This window comes from Scyliorhinus torazame, chromosome 18 (assembly GCF_047496885.1).
Source record: "Scyliorhinus torazame isolate Kashiwa2021f chromosome 18, sScyTor2.1, whole genome shotgun sequence".
NCBI classification, from domain to species: domain Eukaryota; kingdom Metazoa; phylum Chordata; class Chondrichthyes; order Carcharhiniformes; family Scyliorhinidae; genus Scyliorhinus; species Scyliorhinus torazame.
Window position 1 is genome coordinate 85,117,386 of NC_092724.1, and position 25,162 is coordinate 85,142,547.

The following is a 25,162-nucleotide window of genomic DNA, read 5'->3' on the forward strand; positions in this document are numbered from 1 at the left end:
CTTTAGACTCTTCATATCACAGCAACTAAAACGTCTAACAATTGGTAGCAGAGGATGGTTGCTGTGTAAATGTGAAGGGTTGAAAGTTACAACTTTTCCAGATCAAACCAAGGAGTGAGTGAGTAAAGAAAAAAAAAAGGGATATATGGTAGGCTGGAGAAGTAGGCTGCAAGTGTTGGGCACACTGGATATGTGGAGCTTGTTCAAGGAACAGCTACTGCGTGTTCTTGATAAGTACGCACCGGTCAGGCAGGGAGGAAGGCGTCGAGTGAGGGAACCGTGGTTTACCAAGGAAGTGGAATCTCTTGTTAAGAGGAAGAATGAGGCCTATGTGAAGATGAGGTGTGAAGTTTCAGTTGGGGCGCTTGATAGTTACAAGGTAGCGAGGAAGGATCTAAAGAGAGAGCTAAGACGAGCAAGGAGGGGACATGAGAAGTATTTGGCAGGTAGGATCAAGGAAAACCCAAAAGCTTTCTATAGGTATGTCAGGAATAAAAGAATGACTCGGGTAAGAGTAGGGCCAGTCAAGGACAGGGATGGGAAGTTGTGTGTGGTGTCTGAAGAGATAGGCGAGATACTAAATGAATATTTTTCGTCAGTATTCACTCAGGAAAAAGAGAACGTTGTGGAGGAGAATGCTGAGACCCAGGCTATTAGAATAGATGGCATTGAGGTACGTAGGGAAGAGGTGTTGGCAATTCTGGACAGGCTGAAAATAGATAAGTCCCCGGGGCCTGATGGGATTTATCCTAGGATTCTCTGGGAAGCCAGGGAAGAGATTGCTGAGCCTTTGGCTTTGATTTTTATGTCATCATTGGCTACAGGAATAGTGCCAGAGGACTGGAGGATAGCAAATGTGGTCCCTTTGTTCAAGAAGGGGAGTAGAGACAGCCCCGGCAACTATAGACCGGTGAGCCTCACGTCTGTTGTGGGTAAAGTCTTGGAGGGGATTATAAGAGACAAGATTTCTAATCATCTAGATAGGAACAATATGATCAGGGATAGTCAGCATGGCTTTGTGAAGGGTAGGTCATGCCTCACAAACCTTATCGAGTTCTTTGAGAAGGTGACTGAACAGGTAGACGAGGGTAGAGCAGTTGATGTGGTGTATATGGATTTCACTAAAGCGTTTGATAAGGTTCCCCATGGTAGGCTATTGCAGAAAATACGGAGGCTGGGGATTGAGGGTGATTTAGAGATGTGGATGAGAAATTGGCTAGCTGAAAGAAGACAGAGGGTGGTGGTTGATGGGAAATGTTCAGAATGGAGTTCAGTTACAAGTGGCGTACCACAAGGATCTGCTCTGGGGCCGTTGCTGTTTGTCATTTTTATAAATGACCTAGAGGAGGGCGCAGAAGGGCGGGTGAGTAAATTTGCAGACGACACTAAAGTCGGTGGTGTTGTCGACAGTGCGGAAGGATGTTGCAGGTTACAGAGGGACATAGATAAGCTGCAGAGCTGGGCTGAGAGGTGGCAAATGGAGTTTACTGTAGAGAAGTGTGAGGTGTTTCACTTTGGAAGGAATAACAGGAATGTGGAATATTTGGCTAATGGTAAAATTCTTGGAAGTGTGGATGAGCAGAGGGATCTTGGTGTCCATGTACATAGATCCCTGAAAGTTGCCACCCAGGTTGATAGGGTTGTGAAGAAGGCCTATGGTGTGTTGGCCTTTATTGGTAGAGGGATTGAGTTCCGGAGTCATGGGGTCATGTTGCAGCTGTACAAAACTCTGGTACGGCCGCATTTGGAGTATTGCGTACAGTTCTGGTCACCTCATTATAGGAAGGACGTGGAAGCTTTGGAACGGGTGCAGAGGAGATTTACCAGGATGTTGCCTGGTATGGAGGGAAAATCTTATGAGGAAAGGCTGATGGACTTGAGGTTGTTTTCGTTAGCGAGAAGAAGGCTAAGAGGAGACTTAATAGAGGCATACAAAATGATCAGAGGGTTAGATAGGGTGGACAGTGAGAGCCTTCTCCCGTGGATGGAAATGGCTAGCACGAGGGGACATAGCCTGAAACTGAGGGGTAATAGACATAGGACAGAGGTAGGTTCTTTATGCAAAGAGTGATGAGGCCGTGGAATGCCCTATCGACAACAGTAGTGAACTCGCCAACATTAAGAATTTAAAAGTTTATTAAATAAGCATATGTATGGCATTGACTCTTTCTCTACCTTATGGCAGTAAAATCCGAAACAAAGTGCTTTCTGAGCTGGAATTGGAAGAGTTAGACTCAGAAGAAGGTCTGGAGACTTTATTACATTATATGGATAAGATTTATAAGAAAGATGACTTGTTAAGTGCGTATGAAGCATGGTCGGATTTTGATAAGTTCCGGAAAATGGAGGATATCTCCATGGAAGACTATATAATGGAATTTGGCAGACTATATAAAAGGCTGCAGAAACACGATCTGGAATTTCCACAGTCTGTGTTGGCCTTTAAATTACTTGACTGTGCTCGAGTGAGCAACATGGATAGGCTCCTGGTTTTGACAGGAGTTCAGTTTACTGATAAGGATACCTTATTTGAACAGATGACTAAAGCTTTACAAATGTTTCTGGGGAAACATTCGATTCCGATGGCTCTGATGACCCAAATAGGTCATCCTGCAATAAGGCAGAATATGGAAGATACACTACTAACAGTATGGCAAAATCGTATGGCTACGAACATGGCTCAAGACTATAGAAGGAGACCGAGACAAGGAAATTATGAAGACTGAAACCCAGTTAGAACCTACAATAGGAAGATGAACCCCAGAAATGCACAGGACATGATAAATCGATGTTTTCGATGTGACTCTCAATATCATTATACTTTCAACTGTCCAACTCGTTATGATAGAGTGTTTGAAGCGACACATGACGCAGAAGAGTCAGAAGAGGAAAAAGATAGTGACCAGAAAGAAGGCATTGTCCTATTGACAAGCAGTTTTACGCCAGCAATGAGGTGTTGGTTGCAGAATCCTTCAACTGTGCTGTATTGGACAGTGGCTGCACATCTACTGTGTGTGGAATTGACTGGTTAAAATGTTACCTGGACTCTTTGAATGCTGAAAATCGTAACAAGGTTAAGGAATTTGAAAGTTCCACAAGTCGCTGAAAATAGTGGCGATCCCTTGCAATTTTGCCGGAGTGAATCATTTCATTAGCACGGATGTTGTATCAAGTGAGATACCTTTGCTTCTGAGCAGACCGTCGATGAAGAAAGCACACATGAAACTCGATGTGGAACAGGATGAGGCAACAGTTTTTGGAAAGACGGTGGACTTACAAATTACACAGTCGGGACACTATTGTATTCCATTACTGACAAATAATATTTCAAGTAGAGTGGTTAGAGTGCAAGTAGAGCAGTTGAAAATGGGACTTTAGCTGATAAAAAAGCTTGTGGTATTAAAGCTGCATAGGCAATTTGCACATCCGTCTCCTCGGAGGCTGAAAAATTTATTAAAGGATGCAGGGGTAAGGGATGACGACTATACTAAACTGATAGAACAGGTTAGTGTTCTATCACTATGAAGTTTGTGAAGTTTGTAGGAAGTACAGAAGGACACCAGCACGACCGATAGTAACCCTACCTTTGGCCGGGGATTTTAACGACATTGTGGCCATGGATCTTAAGATCTGGGATAAAGCAAATAATATATTTATTTTGCATTTTGTAGATAATGCAACCAGATTTAGTCAATGAACGATTGTACGAAGTAAAGAAAAGAGAGTAATTCTGGATCAAATCGTGGAAAAATGGATAGGGACAGGAATGGGTCCACTGGCAAAATTCCTTACGGACAATGGGAGAGAATTTGCTAATGATGAGTTTAGGGATATGTGTGAAAACATGAATATCAGAGTTATGAATACGGCTGCAGAAAGCCCATTTAGTAATGGTGTCTGTGAAATAAATCATGCTGTCATCGATGACATGCTTCGGAAAATTTTGGCAGATCGACCAAATTGCAGGCTAAACTCAGCTTTAGCATGGGCAGTACATGCAAAGAATTCATTGCAGATGGTTGGGGGCTATAGACCTTATCAATGAGTGTTTGGTAGAAATCCTAAAAATCCGTCCATTTTGGATGACCAGCCTCCAGCTTGGGAGGGGACTACAATTAGCTCTGGTTTTGCTGGACATTTAAATGCATTACATAGCAGTAGAAAAGCTTTTTTGGAAGCAGATGTCTCTGAAAGAATTCACAGAGCTTTAAGACATAACGTACGGCCATCAGATGCCATATTTCAGCAAGGAGGCATGGCATACTATAAGAGAGACAATTCTAATGAATGGAAAGGCCCAGGGAAGATCATAGGCATAGATGGCAAAACAATTATTTTGCAACATGGTAATCAAACTGTTAGGGTGCATTCATCAAGGATAATGGGTACAGATTTCAAATTTTCTAATTTAGGCAGAGCACACAGACATGACGAGGAACCAGAGTCATCTGGTACACATGTGTTACAGAACTATGAGGACCAATTAACTGATATAGACAGGGTTTCTGTGGAGGAACACAACACTTCTGATGAATTAGAACAGGCCATTTTTCCGAAAGGGCACCTGCCAAAAGTTTGTACAAAAGTGACATACTTGCCTGAAGGGTCTAGTCAATGGAAGGATGCAACTGTTATTAGTAGAGCAGGGAAGGCCACTGGAAAGTATAAACACTGGTTGAATGTACAGCATTCAGGGGAAGGAGTCAAGACAATGGATTGGGAAAAAGAAGTTCAAAAATGGAGGGCACAGAAACGCAGTGCCAGTTCAGATAGTACATCGGATAGTGAACAGGTCCGCAGGAAAAGATCGAGAACTATTGAAAGGACATCCCACAGCAGAAGGGAAAGATCAAGCAGTAGCAGTACAGAACGAGATACCAGGCGGGAGAGGGGATGTAGTTTTTCAAGATCTCGGAACATGAATAAGACTACGAATACTAATAGGAGTAGAAGACCACATGCACGTGAGATTTTGGTGGCTTCAAATAAATTAGATGAAAAAGTTATTAAAGAAGCTAAACAACAAGAATTGCATAGTTGGAGTGAATTTGGGGTATACACGGAAGTACCGGATAGGGGACAAAGAGCTCTATCCCACAGATGGATTTGCACGGAAAAGGTTCTTCCGGATGGAACATATAAGGCAAAGGCCAGGCTTGTGGCAAGGGGATTTGAAGAAAACTTTGAAGATCAGGATTTAAGGGTAGATTCACCTACAGCAGGAAAGGTTATTTGAAAGATCTTCTTGGCTCTATTAGCCACAAAGGCATGGGAGATATTGTAGGCCTCGTCAAAAAGAAAAAGGAGGCATATGTCAGGGCTAAAAAACTGGGAACAGACGAAGCCTGTGTGGAATATAAGGAAAGTAGGAAGGAACTTAAGCAAGGAGTCAGGAGGGCTAGAAGGGGTCATGAAAAGTCATTGGCAAATAGGGTTAAGGAAAATCCCAAGGCTTTTTACACGTACATAAAAAGCAAGAGGGTAGCCAGGGAAAGGGTTGGCCCACTGAAGGATAGGCAAGGGAATCTATGTGTGGAGCCAGAGGAAATGGGCGAGGTACTAAATGAATACTTTGCATCAGTATTCACCAAAGAGAAGGAATTGGTAGATGTTGAGTCTGGACAAGCGTGTGTAGATAGCCTGGGTCACATTGAGATCCAAAAAGACAAGGTGTTGGGTGTCTTGAAAAATATTAAGGTAGATAAGTGTTCCTCCACAGAAACCCTGTCTATATCAGTTAATTGGTCCTCATAGTTCTGTAACACATGTGTACCAGATGACTCTGGTTCCTCGTCATGTCTGTGTGCTCAGCCTAAATTAGAAAATTTGAAATCTGTACCCATTATCCTTGATGAATGTACCCTAACAGTTTGATTACCATGTTGCAAAATAAGATAAGGTGACTGAACAGGTAGATGAGGGTAGAGCAGTTGATGTGGTGTATATGGATTTCAGCAAAGCGTTTGATAAGGTTCCCCACGGTAGGCTATTGCAGAAAATACGGAGGCTGGGGATTGAGGGTGATTTAGAGATGTGGATCAGAAATTGGCTAGCTGAAAGAAGACAGAGGGTGGTGGTTGATGGGAAATGTTCAGAATGGAGTACAGTGACAAGTGGAGTACCACAAGGATCTGTTCTGGGGCCGTTCCTGTTTGTCATTTTTATCAATGACCTAGAGCAAGGCGCAGAAGGGTGGGTGAGTAAATTTGCAGACGATACTAAAGTCGGTGGTGTTGTCGATAGTGTGGAAGGATGTAGCAGGTTACAGAGGGATATAGATAAGCTGCAGAGCTGGGCTGAGAGGTGGCAAATGGAGTTTAATGTAGAGAAATGTGAGGTGATTCACTTTGGAAGGAATAACAGGAATGCAGAATATTTGGCTAATGGTAAAGTTCTTGAAAGTGTGGATGAGCAGAGGGATCTAGGTGTCCATGTACATAGATCCCTGAAAGTTGCCACCCAGGTTGATAGGGTTGTGAAGAAGGCCTATGGAGTGTTGGCCTTTATTGGTAGAGGGATTGAGTTCCGGAGTCGGGAGGTCATGTTGCAGCTGTACAGAACTCTGGTACGGCCGCATTTGGAGTATTGCGTACAGTTCTGGTCACCGCATTATAGGAAGGACGTGGAGGCTTTGGAGCGGGTGCAGAGGAGATTTACCAGGATGTTGCCTGGTATGGAGGGAAAATCTTATGAGGAAAGGCTGATGGACTTGAGGTTGTTTTCGTTGGAGAGAAGAAGGTTAAGAGGAGACTTAATAGAGGCATACAAAATGATCAGGGGGTTGGATAGGGTGGACAGTGAGAGCCTTCTCCCGCGGATGGAAATGGCTGGCACGAGGGGACATAACTTTAAACTGAGGGGTAATAGATATAGGACAGAGGTCAGAGGTAGGTTCTTTACGCAAAGAGTAGTGAGGCCGTGGAATGCCCTACCTGCTACAGTAGTGAACTCGCCAACATTGAGGGCATTTAAAAGTTTATTGGATAAACATATGGATGATAATGGCATAGTGTAGGTTAGATGGCTTTTGTTTCGGTGCAACATCGTGGGCTGAAGGGCCTGTACTGCGCTGTATTGTTCTATGTTCTATGTTCTATGTGCAGAACCTTAAATTGCATCAGGCTAAGCCTGGCGCAAGATGAACATAGAACATAGAACGATACAGCGCAGTACAGACCCTTCGGCCCACGATGTTGCACCAAAACAAAAGCCATCTAACCTACATTATTATCATCCATATGCTTATCCAATAAACTTAAATGCCCTCAATGTTGGCGAGTTCACTACTGTTGCAGGTAGGGCATTCCACGGCCTCACCACTCTTTGCGTAAAGAACCTACCTCTGACCTCTGTCCTATATCTATTGCCCCTCAGTTTAAAGCTGAGAGGTAATAGATATTCACCCGACCCAGGGCGTCCGCCCACGCACCCCCGCCCATCCCCTCCCCCCATCCACCTTTCAGCTCCTCCACCGAGGCCTCCTCCTCCCCCTGCATCTCCTGGTATATCGCCAAGACCCCGTCCTCTCCAACCCACACCCCGAGAGCACCCCATCCTGGGTCCCACGTGCTGGCAGTAGCAGGAATTCCCTCACCTGCCGTCTTACAAACACCCTTACCTGCTTGTACCCGAAGGCACCTCCAGGGGGAGCCCAAATCTTTCCTCCAACGCCCCAAGGCTCGCAAACGTCCCATCTATAAACAGGTCCCCCATCCTTTTAATACCTGCCCTGTGGCAGCTCAGGAACCCCCCATCCATTCTCCCCGGGACAAACCGATGGTTCTCTCGGATCGGGGACCACACCAAAGCCTCTGCCTCTCCCCTGTGGCGTCTCCACTGCCCCCAAATTTTGAGGGTCGCCGCCACCACTGGACTCGTGGTGTACCTTGTCGGCAGGAGCGGCAGCGGTGCAGTCACCAGCGCTCTCAGGCTCGTGCCCACACAGGACGCCATCTCCAGCCTCTTCCACGCCGCCCCCTCCCCCTCCATTACCCACTTGCATATCATCGCCACATTGGCAGCCCAGTAGTACCCACACAGACCGGGCAACGCTAGCCCCCCTCTGCCCCTGCTCCGTTCCAGAAACACCCTTCTCACCCTTGGGGTCTCTCCCGCCCATACAAACCCCATGATGCTCCTGCTGAACCGCTTAAAAAAGGCCTTAGGGATCAGGGTGGGAAGGCACTCGAATATAAAGAGGAACTTCGGGAGCACCGTCATCTTCACTGACTGTACCCTACCCGCCAGGGAGAGTGGCAAAGCCTTCTGGGTCTGTGTCACATCAGCCAGTGACTGTGCCACGACCCTCCATCTTTTAAACTCCTCCTCCATCTGCTCCACCAGCCTCGTCAAGTTGAGCTTGTGTAGGGCCCCCCTGCTCGTGTAGGGCCCCCCAGCTCGAGCCAGGGACTTCATGAGGGGTCGTCGACGAGCACCCAGCACCTGCAGGTGAAGTTGGAGGAATCGAACCACGTGTAGGAATAGGAGGTAATGCCAACCATGCCTGCCACTCAGGCCAACATCGCACGGGTGGCATCCGCGGTGGAGGAATTGGGGGTGAGGGTTGAGGCTATGGATCAGCACATCCAAGGCCTGGGGCATTCTGTGAAGGCACTGGCCGAGGCCCCGGACAGGGTTACCGTCTCACAGGCAGCCATGTGCCAGAGTCACCTGGAAATTGCAGCGGTGTTCCTGAGCGTGGCCCAGTCACAGCAGGTCATGTCTGAGAAATCGGCAGCATTGCCCAGACGCTGGCCGACGTGGCGCCGACACCGAGGAAGGTGGCCCAGTCCCAGAGGGTCATGGCACAGTCACTGGCTGATGTGACACAGACCCAGAAGGCTTTGACACAGTCAATGAGTGATGTGGCGCAGTTTCAGACAGCGATGGTCCGCTCCCTGTGCTCCATGGTTGCCAGCATGCAGACCCTGGTTGAGACCGGAGCGGGCCCCCAGGACTGGCAGAGCCAGGTGGCGGGGGGCCTTGGGGAATAGCTCCGCATGCACCCCTGTCCCATGGAATAGCCCGGTGTGGATGGGCCCATACCTTTGACTCCCGCAGAGGAGGTGCCGGAACAGTGCAGCATCTCGGTCTCCCACCCCCCTCTCTCTGGTGCATCTGGTGGGCAGCCTGCAGAACAGGGCGGCACCACGCCACCTGGGTTACCTGAGCAGCCACTGGGCCGATCCAGGCCCAGATGGCCGCCAATGGGGGACTCAGGTCGCAGGGCGGGAATCACAGCAGGCCGCCTCCACTCTGGGGAACCACCTAGACACAGCGTTAGGGCCTGTGAGGCCAGAAAGTTTGACACCAGTTAAGTTGGCTCGAGTGCAGGGCAGTTTAGTTACAGGGGCTAGGCTATGTATCTGTAAATATTGGTGTACATTAAACGCTTGTTCATACTGTTAAAACCTGCCTTGGTGCTCTGTCAGAGGGGTGTGATGGGTGGGCTGGTCTGGGCTGGCCAGAGACGGAGTGTGACAGGGTTGGGAGAATGGACGGACGTTGTGGGTCGGCTGGGTCCCCCCCCCGACGGTCCTCACCACCGTCACCCCAGGGATTTGATGGAATGGCCAACTCGCATGCAGGGATCACCCAGGTGGAAGGTGGAAAGTGCTACCGTGGGCAGGAGTCAGACCTTGTCAGACGATGCGTAGCACCAGATCTCATTGCAGAGAGGGTTGTCATCATCCTCCATCCCATGGAAGAGACCCGGTGTTGCTGCCAACCCAGGGCCCACCCCGTAGTGAAGCAGGTATGTATAACGGAGGGCGTTGCAGGCTGAGGGGTGGCCTACGGGGAGGGGCTGTGAGGTTGGGATGTGGTGTCCTTGCCCCTGGCCAGTTCTCCTGCCCCCCCCTCCCCCAGGTCGGTGTACATGGAGGCGAGCAGAGGGTTCTGTGCACTTTGTGCAGCCTCCCGTGTCTACCTGGGCCCCATGTTCTGTCCATTCCCACCCTCCCCATGCATCCTCCTTGTCGGACGAGGCCTGGCATTTCTCCTCCTCCTCCAGCGTGTCGCCCTTCTGCTGCGTGATGTTGGGGAGGATGCAGCAGGCCGCCATGATGCTGGCGACCCTATAAGACCATAAGACCACAAGACATAGGAGCGGAAGTAAGGCCATTCGGCCCATCGAGTCCACTCCACCATTCAATCATGGCTGATTTCAACTCCATTTACCCGCTCTCTCTCCATAGCCCTTAATTCCTCGAGAAATCAAGAATTTATCAACTTCTGTCTTAAAGACACTCAACGTCCCGGCCTCCACCGCCCTCTGTGGCAATGAATTCCACAGACCCACCACTCTCTGGCTGAAGAAATTTCTCCTCATCTCTGTTCTAAAGTGACTCCCTTTTATTCTAAGGCTCTGCCCCCGGGTCCTAGTCTCCCCTGCTAATGGAAACAACTTCCCTACGTCCACCCTATCTAAGCCATTCATTATCTTGTAAGTTTCTATTAGACCTCCCCTCAACCTCCTAAACTCCAATGAATATAATCCCAGGATCCTCAGACGTTCATCGTATGTTAGGCCTACCATTCCTGGGATCATCCGTGTGAATCTCCGCTGGACCCGCTCCAGTGCCAGTATGTCCTTCCTGAGGTGTGGGACCCAAAATTGCTCACAGTATTCTAAATGGGGCCTAACTAATGCTTTATAAAGCTTCAGAAGTACATCCCTGCTTTTAAATTCCAAGCCTCTTGAGATAAATGACAACATTGCATTTGCTTTCTTAATTACGGACTCAACCTGCAAGTTTACCTTTGGAGAATCCTGGACTAGGACTCCCAAGTCCCTTTGCACTTCAGCATTATGAATTTTGTCACCGTTTAGAAAATAGTCCATGCCTCTATTCTTTTTTCCAAAGTGCAAGACCTCGCACTTGCCCACGTTGAATTTCACCAGCCATTTCTTGGACCACTCTCCTAAACTGTCTAAATCTTTCTTCAGCCTCCGCACCTCCTCCATACTACCTGCCCCTCCACCTATCTTTGTATCATCGGCAAACTTAGCCAGAATGCCCCCAGTCCCGTCATCTAGATCGTTAATATATAAAGAGAACAGCTGTGGCCCCAACACTGAACCCTGCGGGACACCACTCGTCACCGATTGCCATTCCGAAAAATAACCTTTTATCCCAACTCTCTGCCTTCTGCCTGACAGCCAATCGTCAATCCATGTTAGTACCTTGCCTCGAATACCATGGGCCCTTATTTTACTCAGCAGTCTCCCGTGAGGCACCTTATCAAAGGCTTTTTGGAAGTCAAGATAGATAACATCCATTGGCTCGCCTTGGTCTAACCTATTTGTTAACTCTTCAAAGAACTCTAACAGGTTTGTCAGGCACGACCTCCCCTTACTAAATCCATGCTGACTTGTCCTAATCCGACCCTCTCAGCGTGTTACTGGAGGATCCCTTCAGAACGGTCCATGCACCAGAACCGCCCACCCTCCAGCCAGGGGATTGTCTCGAACATGACAGGAATTGTCAAGTGTGCCAGGATGAAGGTGTCGTTCACACTGCCCGAGTATTGGCCGCAGAGGTGAATGACACACAGCTGATGGTCACATATTAGCTGCACATTCATCGATTGGAACCTCTATCGGTTTGTGGCCTGTCATCTGTCGGTGCGCAAAGAGGGTCATGCATCCCATCAATCACCCCATGGACCCGAGGCATGTCAGCGATGTTGGCGAACCCCACTGCCCGGGTATCCTGGTGGGTTTTGTCCACATTGAAGTGGGTGTATTGTGCCAACTGGGTATATAGGGCCTCCATGATGGCACAGATGCACCTGTTCACCGAGGTCTGTGAGATCCCGGACGAGTCCCATTTGGCACCTGGACGGATCCCATAGAACATGGACCGTCACTTTGACGGTCACTGGCAGCGGGTGTCCCCCACTCCCTCACGGTGCCAGGTGCGCCATGATCTGGCAGATATGTCGTACTGTCTCCCTGCTCAACTGGAGTCTTTGGCGGCATACTCGGTCTGGCATATCCTCGAATGACAGGCGGTGCTCGTACATTTGGGGCCTCATGCGGCATCTCCTTTGCAACTCCTCCTCCTCAGCCTGTTGGGCAGTTGACTCTCCATTCTAGGTGGCTGCCTCCTGTTCGTCTGGGGCTTGCTTCGCTGCTGCACGCTCCGATACTCAAATCCTCTCACTATGAAGGTCAACATACCATTTGCCTTCTTTACCGCCTGCTGCACCTGCATGTTTATGTTCAGCGACAGGTGTACAAGGACACCCAGATCTCATTGCACATTCCCCCCTAATAATTTATGGTCATTTAGATAATAGTCTGCCATCGTGTTTTTGCTACCAAGGTGGGTAACTTTGCATTTCTTCAAACTATACTGCATTTGCCATTAATTTGCCCACTCACTCAACTTGTCCAAATCACACGAAGGAACTCTGCATTAAGCACACAGCTCACCCTCACACCCAACTTCGTGTCATCTGCAAGTTTGGAGATATTACATTTCGTTCCCTCATCTAATATACATTGTGACTAGCTGGGGTCCCAGCACCGATCCCTGCGGTACCTCACGAGTCTCTGCTTGCCATTTGGAAAAAGACCCATTCATTCCTACTTTTTGATTCGCCTGAGGAAGGAGTAGTGCTCCGAAAGCTAGTGATTTGAAACAAACCTGTTGGACTTTAACCTGGTATTGTAAGACTTCTTACTGTGCTCACCCCAGTCCAATGCCGGCATCTCCACATCATGACTATAAATCATCATTTAGAAAGTCAAGGAGAAATCAAAGACAGTCAGCATGGGTTTGTTAAGGGAGGATATCCTGTTGGTGGGAAGAGGACAAACACTACCATATGTGGAGGACAGACACTACCATGGACTAATTGAGCCACCTGGCCAGACTCTATGCTGTAGACTCAATGGAACCAAAACAAATATTTATTTCAGATTTACCTGTGGTGGTAGGAAAAACACCATCGACACCGCAAACTGCCGGCTCAAAGTGGAGAGGATCTCCAAGACGATCGCGCATATAGACATTAAATTTCTACAAAGATGCGGGAAAGCAGATAAGAACTCGAGAAGGGCTACAGATCACAAACCCACTCAGGTCGACCTACAACACAGACTACGCTGAGAGACTCTGCCGTCGCACCTCTCTCACACTCCTCAACCACCTCGTCCGCCAGCTCTACAGCAGACGCCGCAACCTGGAAACCAAGATAGACTCCATATTCTCAACTTGCGCTCAGGGTGCAGCAGACCAGCTGCGGAACACCGCCAAACAGATGAGACAACGATACTATGCCACCTATATGCACACTGTCATAATATACACCACTATATCATGGTGCAGATACACACAGTGATGGACACACAGCAAGACCAATCAACACACACAACACCGCAGCCAATCACCAGTCAGAGCACACTCACTATAAAGACAGGGGGCATCAGAGTTCCCGCTCATTCAGGATGCAGCCTCCTACAAGGACAAGCTTACAGCTTACAGCACAGATCCTCACCATGTGCTGAGTGCATAGACTGGTTCGGATAGGCATACGTCTTTAGTTTAACCTAACATCGTGTTAACCCACAGTGAAAGTATGTTCAACAGTTCCTAACTTAATAAAATAGTGTTGCACTATTTTAAGTGTTGGTGGCCTGTATGTGTTCCACGGATCCAGAGCACCCAACACATCATGATACCAAGAGTTGAGGGATATTAGAACTTCTTAGACCTACCTGCAAGTGATCTGCCTTCCACCAGCATACAGTCATCCTGCAAAATGGACAGCGTCCGCCCGCCGCCGCCGCTCCGCATCACCAGTAACCTAGGGGTCAACTGGAAGATATTCAAACAACCCTTCCAGCTCTACCTGGAAGCCACAGACCGGGAAAATGCCACGGACACCAAGAAGATCGGTCTCTTCCTATCCACGGCCGGAGAACATGCCATCCACATTTTCAATTCTCTCACCTTTGCTGATGATGAAGATAAATCAAAATTCAAGATGGTCGTTCTCAAGTTTGACATTCACTGCAACATAGAGGTGAATGAAAGTTTTGAGCGCTATGTATTCCAACCACGTTTGCAGGGTAAGGATGAACCTTTCCAGTCCTTTCTCACCCACCTCCGCATCCTTGTGCAGTCCTGTAATTATGGGCCCACCTCCGACTCCATGAGGCGCGACCAGATCGATTTAGGTGTTCAGTCGGACCCCCTACGCCAGCAGCTCCTCAAGGTAAAGCAGCTCACCCTAGCGATTGCCATCGAGACCTGCGTGCTACACGAACACGCCATAGTGGGTATTCCCACATCCAAGTGGCTGAAACGGCGTGGCAAGGTCCCAACAAGGCAGAACAGGTCCAAGCAATCGAGCAACTCCAGGGCCTCAGCCTGGATGAGGGCGGCCATTTCGCTCGCTTTTCGCGGACTCCCACGCTTGTGCGCACCAAACGAGGGGACGGCGACGTCGACGAACGTGCTGCGCAGGCGCGTACCACGTACGACCGCACCGCGCACCACGTACTGACGCTACAACTTGCGGCAACTGTGGCTTCGCACACTTAAAGCGGCAATGCTCTGCCAAATCCCGACAATGCCCGAGATGTGGCAAACTTGGTCACTATGCTGCTTTATGCAGATCAGCTCGGCCTGCCAACTCATATCGCTTCAGCCAGCCTCGCAGGAACGTCCGGGTCATTCAACCCACGGTCACCGAGTCCGATGCGGACCTACTACCCGATATTGACACCGAGGACCCGAAGGCACCTTTTCGAGTCGGTATCGTTAAAAAAAATAGGGTGTCCCCGAAGCAAAGAATCCAGCCTCTATCGGTATACAGCATCGATCCGGACGATGAGTGGTGTGCCACCCTTACGGTCAACCGGTCCCAAATACGATTCCGCCTGGACACCGGTGCCTCCAAAGCCTTTGTGTCAAACCAGTCATCCTCCCATCAGCCTGCCAGCTATTAGATTATAATGGCAATGCCATTGCTGCCAGCGGCTCGTGTCAACTTGAAGTGATGCACAGGTCACGCAAAGCCATCCTTCCCTTTGAAATCGTGGGCTCCTCGAAAGCCTCCCTGCTTCGCGCGCAGGCATGCAAGCTGTTGAACTTAGTTCGGAGAGTTCACTCTCTCTCTCCTGCTGACGCGTCTGCCTTTTGGGACACCGACTTCAGGGTGCAGCTCGACGCCATTATCAACCAGTACCACGATGTCTTCGAGGGCATGGGCATGCTCCCGTACACCTACAAGATTTTATTAAAACTGAATGCCACGCCTGTGGTGCACGCACCTCGCAGGGTCCCAGCACCCCTTAAGGACCGTCTCAACAGCAGCTGCAGGACCTTCAGACCCAAGGAGTGATTTCCAAAGTCACGGAACCGACCGACTGGGTCAGTTCCATGGTATGTGTAAAAAAGCCTTCCGGCGAATTGAGAATTTGCATTGGTCCCAAGGATCTAACTCGCAATATCATGAGGGAGCATTATCCAATTCCCAAGCGCAAAGAGCTCACATGTGAGATGGCTCGCGCCAAGCTCGTCACCAAACTCGACGCATCAAAAGGATTCTGGCAAATCCAGCTGGATAAATCCAGCAGGAAACTTTGCACATTTAATACCCCCTTTGGCAGATATTGTTACAACAGGATGCCGTTCGGGATCATATCTGCATCAGAAGTGTTCCATAGGATTATGGAACAAATGATGGAAGGCATTGAAGGTGTTCGCGTCTATGTCGATGACATAATCATTTGGTCCACCACCCCGCAGGAGCATGTTAGTCGCCTCCAGCACGTATTCGGACGTATACATGAGTATGGCCTCCACCTCAGCAGGGCCAAATGCTCTTTTGATCAGACGGAACTCAAGTTCCTCGGGGACCACATCTCCCAATTGGGTGTGCAGCCGGATGCGGACAAGGTAGCTGCCATCACAGCTATGAAAATACCAGAGGACAAGAAGGCGGTCCTCCGATTTCTGGGCATGGTCAATTTTTTAGGGAAATGTATCCCTAACCTCGCCTCTCATACCACGGCTCTCAGGAACCTGGTCAGGAAGACGACAGACTTCCACTGGCTCCCTGCCCACGAGCGCGAATGGAGAGAACTCAAAGCAAAACTGACTACGGCCACGGTCTTAGCTTTCTTTGATCCAGCAAAGGAGACCAAAATTTCGACCGATGCCAGTCAATCTGGCATTGGGGCAGTGCTCCTCCAATGTGATGAGGCCTCATCATGGGCCCCCGTTGCATATGCGTCATGTGCGATGACCCCCACGGAGCAGCGCTACGCGCAAATAGAAAAGGAGTGCCTGGGCCTTCTGACCGGTGTGGTTAACTTTCACGATTATGTCTACGGACTTCCTCAATTCACCGTCGAGACCGACCATCGCCCGCTGGTCAATATAATACAGAAAGACTTGAATGACATGATGCCTCGCCTCCAGGGTATTCTTCTCAAGCTCCGGCGATATGACTTCCAGCTGGTATACACCCCAGGCAAAGACCTCATCATTGCTGACGCTCTCTCCAGGGCAGTCAACACTCCATGTGACCCAGCAGGATTTGTCTGCCAGGTTGATGCCCATGTGGCATTCGCGGCCTCCAATCTACCTGCCACGGATGAACGCCTTGTCCAAATTCACCACGAGACGGCGGCTGACCCCTTGCTACAGCGTGTCATGCACCACCTAACGGACGGGTGGCTCAAGGGCCAATGCCCTCAGTTCTATAATGTCAGAGATGATCTGCCTGTAGTAGACGGGGTTCTTCTAAAACTGGACCGCATTGTCATCCCGCATAGCATGCGCCAACTTGTCCTGGAACAACTACACGAGGGCCACCTTGGCGTGGAAAAGTGCCGCCGACGGGCCCGAGAGGCAGTGTACTGGCCCGGCATTAATGAGGACATAGCCAACACAGTGCTCAACTGCCCCACTTGCCAGCGCTTCCAGCCGGCCCAACCACGTGAGACCCTGCAGCCCCATGAGTTGGTCACGTCACCATGGACCAAGGTGGGCATCGATCTGTTCCACGCGCTGGGTAGAGACTATGCCCTGATCGTGGACTACTTTTCGAATTACCTGGAGGTGATACGGTTGCACGACATCACCTCGTCTGCAGTCATTCGTGCATGTAAAGAAACATTTGCTCGACACGGCATCCCGCTCACGGTTATGTCGGTCAATGGCCCCTTCTTCGCCAGCCAGGAATGGTCCAACTTTGCCAGGTGGTACAATTTTGCCCATGTGACATCCAGTCCCATGTACCACCAATCCAACGGCAAAGCGGAGAAGGGAGTACATATAGTCAAACGGCTCCTATGCAAGGCTGCCGATGCTGGGTCCGATTTCTACCTTGCCTTGCTGGCCTATCGCTCCACCCCGCTGTCCACTGGCCTGTCGCCAGCCCAGTTACTCATGGGTCGTACCCTGAGGATGATGGTACCGTCCATCCATGTCCCAGACCTCGACGACGTTCCGGTCCTTCGCCGGCTGCAGCTGTCACGTGCACAGCACAAGGCAGCTCATGACTCCCGTGCAGCTGATCTCCCTGCTCTGGCTCCAGATGACAACGTCCGCGTCCATCTTCCGGATGGGGGCTGGTCTGCAACCGCTGTTGTCCTTCAGCAGGTGGTCCCCCGCTCGTTCCTGGTTCGTCTACCAGATGGCTCTATTCTGCGCCGCAATCGACGCGCCCTTCTTCTCGTTCCACGCTCGCCATGTGATCCTCCACTGTCGCCTCGCCCTCCTGCTGACCCTGCCACGGACTATGCAGAGCTCCCTGTCACTCTGCATCCGCCTGACTCTGACGCAGTCCAGCCCGCTCCTGAACTGGCGGCTCTCGACCCACCCTTGAGGCGGTCAACCAGAATTCGTCGCCCACCTCAGAGACTTAATTTATGGACTTTGAGGACTTATAGACTCTCTGAATTATTTTGTTGCTTTGTTTGATCGTTTCCCTGGTTTGTATATAGTGTTGATCTCGTTATTCTTGTTGCATACTGCTTCTCTGCACCAGGCACCTTCCCATGTAAATAGCTTAGTTCTCATGTACGTAGTCCTGTAAATATGTCTTCGCACCCCACACGTAGTTAGGAACATTCTCACCATACATTATTTATTGCCACACACATACATTCTTTTATAAAAGGGTGGATGTCATAATATACACCAGTATATCATGGTGCAGATACACACACACTGATGAACACACAGCAAGACCAATCAACACACACAACACCGCAGCCAATCACCAGTTAGAGCACACTCACTATAAAGACAGAGGGCATCAGAGTTCCTGCTCATTCGGGATGCAGCCTCCTACAAGGACAGAGCTTACAGCTTACAGCACAGATTCTCACCATATGCTGAGTGCATAGACTGGTTTGGACAGGCATAGTTCTTTAGTTTAATCTAACATCGTGTTAACCCACAGTGAAAGTATGTTTAACAGTTTCTAACTTAATAAAATAGTGTTGCACTATTTTAAGTGTTGGTGGTCTGTATGTGTTCCACGGATCCAGAGCACCCAGCACATCAAGCTCTACAGCAGACGTTGCAACCTGGAAACCAAGATAGAGTCCATATTCTCAACTTGTGCTCAGGACGCAGCAGACCAGCTGCGGAACACCGCCAAACAGATGAGACAACAATACTATGCCACCTATATGCACACCAAGAACAGAAAGCTTGACAAACTCGGCATCACCACCAGCAGCAACCAAGCCTCCCCGGTACCACAGTAGAAAACAATACAGGGAAATCTATTGTCAACTTGTCAGACTACACCCTTCAACCAGACGAAATCGAAGTCCTCAGCAGAGGGCTCAATTTCTGCACCACCACCAAAATGGACCCCATCAGTCTCGCGGCAGACACGGAGGAATTCATCAGGCGTATGAGGCTCCGGAATTCTTCCACAGACCCCAAGAGGCCGATAACAAACCCAATGAGACAACCAATGAACCGAAACAGCAGACCGGGAGATCTGCGGTGCGGCAACTGAAGAGGAAAGAGTCGAAATGGACACCTCCGGAAGGCTGCTGCCCGAGACTCGACATGTATGCTCAAGCCGTCAGGAGTCGCATCAATGCCAGATTCATCAGTCGCATTCACAAGACAGCCCCGAACGTCACCCAAGCACAACGCAATGCCATTCGTGCACTCAAGACCAACCGCAGCATCGTCATCAAACCAGCAGATAAAGGAGGGGCCACCGTAATACTTAACAGAACGGACTACTGCAAAGGAGTGTACCGACAACTCAACAACCAAGAACACTACAGACACTTACCAGCAGATCCGACCAAGGAACACACTCACCAACTCAACAGACTGATCAAGACCTTGAATCCAGACCTTCAGAGCACCCTACGTGCTCTCATCCCACGTACTACCCGCGTTGGAGATCTCTACTGCCTCCCGAAAATAAACAAGGCCAACAGACCAGGCCGTCCTATCGTTTCAGGCAATGGGACCCTGTGTGAAAACCTCTCTGGCTACATCGAGGGCATCTTGAAACCCATCATACAAGGAACGTCCAGCTTCTGTCGTGACACGAAGGACTTCTTACAGAAACTCAGCACCCATGGACCAGTTGAACCAGGAACATTCCTCGTCACAATGGACGTCTCGGCACTCTACATCAGCATTCCCCATGATGACGGCATTGCTGCAACAGCCTCAGTACTCAACACCGACAACTGCAATTCTGCAACTTATCCGCTTCATTCTGGATCACAACGTCTTCACCTTCGACAACAAGTTCTTCATCCAGATGCACGGAACAGCCATGGGGACCAAATTCGCACCTCAATAAGCCAACATCTTCTTGCACAAGTTTGAACAAGATCTCCTCACCGCACAGGACCTTCAACTGACGTTATACATCAATGACATTTTTTTCCTTTGGACCCACAGCGAAGAATCACTGAAACGACTACACGATGACATCAATAAGTACCATCCCACCATCAGACTCACCATGGACTACTCTTCAGAATCGGTTGCATTCTTGGACACACTCATCTCCATCAAGGACAGTCACCTCAGCACCTTGCTTTACCGCAAGCCCACGGATAACCTGACGATGCTCCACTTCTCCAGCTTCCACCCTAAACACATTAAAGAAGCCATCCACTATGGATAAGCCCTCCGTATACACAAGATCTGCTCAGATGAGGAGCGTAACAGACATCTGCACATGCTGAAAGGTGCCCTCGTATGAATGTGATATGGCGCTCGACTCATCGATCGACAGTTCCAACGCGCCACAGCAAAAAACTGCACTGACCTCCTCAGAAGACAAACACGGGACACAACCGACAGTATACCCTTCGTTGTCCAGTACTTTCCCGGAGCGGAGAAACTACGACATCATCTTCGCAGCCTTCAACACGTCATCAATGAAGACTAACATCTTGCCAAGATCATCCCCACACCCCCACTACTTGCCTTCAAACAACCGCGCAACCTCAAACAAACCATTGTTTGCAGCAAACTACCCAGCCTTCAGAACAGCGACCACGACACCACACAACCTTGCCATGGCAATCTCTGCAAGACGTGCCAGATCATCGACATGGGCACCACCATTACACATGAGAACACCACCCACCAGGTACGCGGTATACTTGTGCCACTCGGTTCACGTTGTCTACCTCGTACGCTGCAGGAAAGGCTGTCCCGCAGCGTGGTACATTGGCAAAACCATGCAGACGCTGCGACAATGGATGAACGGACATCGCGCGACAATCGCCAGGCAGGAATGTTCCCTTCCAGTCGGGGAACACTTCAGCAGTCGAGGGCATTCAGCCTCTGATCTCCGGGTAAGCGTTCTCCAAGGCGGCCTTCAGGACGCGCTACAACACAGAATTGCCGAGCAGAAACTTATAACCAAATTCCGCACACATGAGTACCGCCTCAACCGGGACCTTGGATTCATGTTGCATTACATTAACCCCCACCATCTGGCCTGGGCTTGCGAAATCCTACCAACTGTCCTGGCTTGTGACAATTCACACCTCTTTAACTTGGGGTTACCCCTATCTCTGGCTCTGTAAAGACTTAATAACCTGCAAATGCTCGCATTCAAAGTATCGTCTTGCATCTTTGACCTTGTCGAGATAAATGTTTCTGGAACCTACCTCTTCATTCACCTGAGGAAGGAGCAGTGCTCCGAAAGCTAGTGATTTGAAACAAACCTGTTGGACTTTAACCTGGTGTTGTAAGACTTCTTACTGTGCTCATCCCAGTCCAACGCCGGCATCGCCACATCATTCCTACTTTTTGTTTCCTGTCTGCCAACCAGTTTTCTGTTAATCTCAATACACTATGCCCAATTCCCTGCACTTTAATTTTACACATTAATATCTTATGTGGAACTTTGTTGAAAGCCTCCTGAAAGTCCAAATAAACCAAATCCACTGGCTCCCCTCATCAACTCTACTAGTTACATCCTTAAAGAATTCCAGTAGATAATGGATTCTAGAATTTTCCCCACAACCGACATCAGGCTGACTGGTCTACAATAACCTATTTTTTCTCTATTCCCCGTCTTCAATAGTGGGATTACATTAGCTACCCTCCAATCATACGAACTGTTCCAGAGCCTATAGAATCTTGGAAGATAATCATCAATTTATCCACTATCTCTAGAGCCACTTCCTTAAGTACTCTGGGATACGTAGAACATACAGTGCAGAAGGAGGCCATTCGGCCCATCGAGTCTGCACCGACCTACTTAAGCCTTCACTTCTACCCTATCCCAGTAACCCCTCCTAACCTTTTTGGACACTAAGGGCAATTTAGCATGGCCAATCCACCTAACCTGCACGTCTTTGGACTGTGGGAGGAAACCGGAGCACCCGGAGGAAACCCACGCAGACACTGGGAGAACATGCAGACTCCACATAGACAGTGACCCAGCAGGGAATCGAACCTGGGACCCTGGCACTGTGAAGCCACAGTGCTATCCACTGTGCTACCGTGCTGCCCATAAGATTATTAGCCTTCAATCCCACCATTGTTCTACTAATATTGATCTCCTTTAGTTCCTCCCTCTCACTGAACCCTGCATTCCCCAACATTCTGGGATATTATGTGTGCCCTCATTTGTGAAGACAGAACCAAAGTATGTACTTAGTTGCTCAGCCAATTTTTTTGTCCCCCATTATAAATTCCCCTGTAAGGGACCTACATTTGTCTTCACCAATTTCTTTCTGTTCACATATCTATAGAAACGTTTACAGTCAGTTTTCTATGTTCCCTGCAAGCTTACTCTCGTACTCGATTTTCCCCTTTTTAATCAATCCCTTGGTCCTGCTGAGGTAGTTTTTCACTGCCTGGGCATTAAGCATTAGCTGGACAGAGCAAGGAATGGGAACTTTGATGTAATAATAATCCCCCCAACCTCACTGAACATCCCCTTCACTCACTTCAGAGCAAAATAATACTGGCAGCTTCTGTTACCAATTTGTGGCCTTCCTCACTGGGTTCTTGTCCCCACCCTCCCATTCCTTGCAATTCCTCCAGTCCTTCCCTTCCTCCAATGAGGTCCACCTCCCTCAATACAGAAGGCACCTTGAATAATCCTGGACCAAACCAGATCTCTGTATTTTAAACAGCAAAAGCTTCAGAGGCAAAATCCCTTCACTCACCCCTTAGCCAGATGGCACCAGCATGCAGGTCTTGGTGACGGACAGAATGGGACATAGATTGGTGAAACATCATCCAGCCCATAGTCAGGCCATTGAGGACCATTAGGAGGATCAGGACATGGGTTCCTCGTCCAGAAGCGCGGTTGAAGATGGCACTCAGGATGAAAGCAGCTCCTAGAAACACAACATTCACAGCCAGGAGCGAAGACAAGAGTTTGCTGCTTTTCTCGGGTGTTGTTGGGCTCTGGCAAATTGTCTCACGTTTGGATTCATTCTGGAAGTTCTCCAAAATCAGTTTTTGAGGCAGGTTTCCTTCAGACCTAACGGCAGCTGTTCCAGCTTCCTCTCTTTCAGCCATATCCTGAGCTCTCTGATGTCAGTCGTCTCTAGAAAGACAAAGAGCAAAGCACAAGTAGGGATGAAAAAGCTATAAAATACTCAGGGAAACCAAGACCAGTCGCGTCCGGAGATTGAATCATTCCCTCCGCCATCACATGATCATCTCCGATTCCCCAGCCTTTGGCTTCTGGGCTATGCTGAGTCAAAGGGACCTAGGAACTGGAGGAGGCCATTTCGCCCATCGAGCCTGTTCACCCATTCTATTAGATCCTTGCTGATCAATTCAGTTTATCCTCTGTAAGAGCAGCAGGAGGCCATTTCCAATAAAATCTATCAATTTCCATCTTGATTGCTCCAATTGTGCCCCAGCACCAACAGTTTTTACGGGGGGAAGAGTTACTGACATCACCCCCCCATCTAGCCCAACTCTAATTTTAACATTATATTCCCTTGTCCTGGACTCCCCCCAGCAAAGGAAATAGTTTTGCTGTCTCAATTTCTAACACATTGATCAGGTTACCCTTCAGACATTATAACACAAGGAAATGTGAGCCAAACCTTGTGTAATCTGTCCTGATGCAGAGGGCAGAGCCTCTGGCTGAGAGGCAACGTTAGCCAGGGGTCCCACCCCCTGGTCACTTGGGGTGGTCATTGCTGCGTGGGGAGCGTAGGAGGGAGAGAGTAAGAGAGAGCGAGAGAGGTAGGAGGGAGAATAATAAAGGGTAGGAGTGTGTGAAAAGGAGGGCAAGCAGCAAGGGGAGAATAGGAGAGAGAGAGAATAAAAACTTGAATTGGCTCTTCAACCGCTTGAACTATCCCACCATTCAACTAAATTATGCATGATCTGTGTCTTTTTTTTTTCCAATTTAAAGTACCCAATTCTTTTTTTCCCAATTAAGGGGCAATTTTAGCATGGCCAATCCACCTGCCTGCACATCTTTGGGTTGTGAGGGTGAAACCCACGCGGTGTGGAGAATGTGCAAACTCCACACGGACAGTGACCTGGGCCAGGATCAAACCCTGGTCTTCAGTGCATAAGGCAGCAGTGGTAACCACTGTGCCGTCGAGTCGCCATCATGATCTGTGTCTTAACTCCATTTCTCCACCTTTTCTCCATATCTCTTAACAGTCTCCCATAACAACAGTCATCAATCTCCATCACGAATGTTGTAACAGTGGTTAGCACTGCTGCCTCACGGTGCTGAGGACCTGGGTCGGTCCTGGGACCAGATCTCTGTCTATGTGGAGTTTGCACATTCTCCCCATGTCTGCGTGGGTCTCGCCTCCACAATTCAAAGTTGTGCAGGGTAGGTGGATTGGCCATGCTAAATTACCCCTTAATTGGGAAAAAAAAATTGGTTCTCTAAATTTAAAAAAAAGGAACTTTGCAACTGAGTCCAGAGGAAAAGTGCGAATTAGGGATTTTTCACTGTTAAACCGCGTCCAATGCTCATCACTCAATACCCTTCATTCGACAATCAACACCCTTTTGAAACCCAGCTTCTCCTTGGCACACAGTCTCGGTTGCTGCTTTCTAACCTGCTCTGACGGACAAGGCCCTTCAGATTGTATTTGAATCAAGCTTGTATCTCAGTATAAACCTGGTGAATTGGTCAGCCCAAGTATTGACAAGGGGCGCAGAGAATTTAAATTCCGCAACTCTCAAATGTTTGCCACGGTGAATGAATCATTTCCATTGACTCTGACTGGAGAACAATCTCATCAAATACAAAAATAGATCAAAAGTACACTGACAGCTCTTAGTCCTGATAATCGCTATGTTAAAATCTGCACTCAGATCACAAAGCTAGGCATGTAAGTAGCTTTTATCCTCTGCCTATGACCTTAATGCATTTATTACAAAGTAAAATTAATTTGCCCAAATAGTTGCAAATCACAGTTCCTACCTGTCTTAAACAGATTGTAGTGTAGCTTCGCAGAGGATATAAACTGGGTGTGTCGCAATTGAATGCACCTTAACTCTGTGCAGACAAAAGGAGTGTCATTCAGGAGTCAATCAGCTAATGGAATAGCAATTACCTGTCGCAACATGAAAAGACTGGATCAGCAAACCTCACTCTTCATGTTTCTCAGCACCAAAGTGCCAATCAGAGCTGGATTAAGAATTTCCAGAATGCTGAGACCACATTGCCACCGTGCACCCCCTCCCTT

The 25,162-nt window shown here is 48.8% G+C and overlaps 1 protein-coding gene across 1 annotated transcript in view; it reads right to left on the reverse strand.

The window, feature by feature from the left end:
* The window catches only part of LOC140395340 (proton channel OTOP3-like), a 128,789-nt gene extending 105,758 nt beyond the window's left edge, over positions 1-23,031 (reverse strand). The window contains exon 1 of the mRNA XM_072482980.1: positions 22,652-23,031. Within this exon, the coding sequence (XP_072339081.1) occupies positions 22,652-23,009 (358 nt within the window). The 5' untranslated portion in view covers positions 23,010-23,031. The remainder of the gene's footprint in view (positions 1-22,651) is intronic.
* Between the last annotated feature and the right edge of the window lie 2,131 nt (positions 23,032-25,162).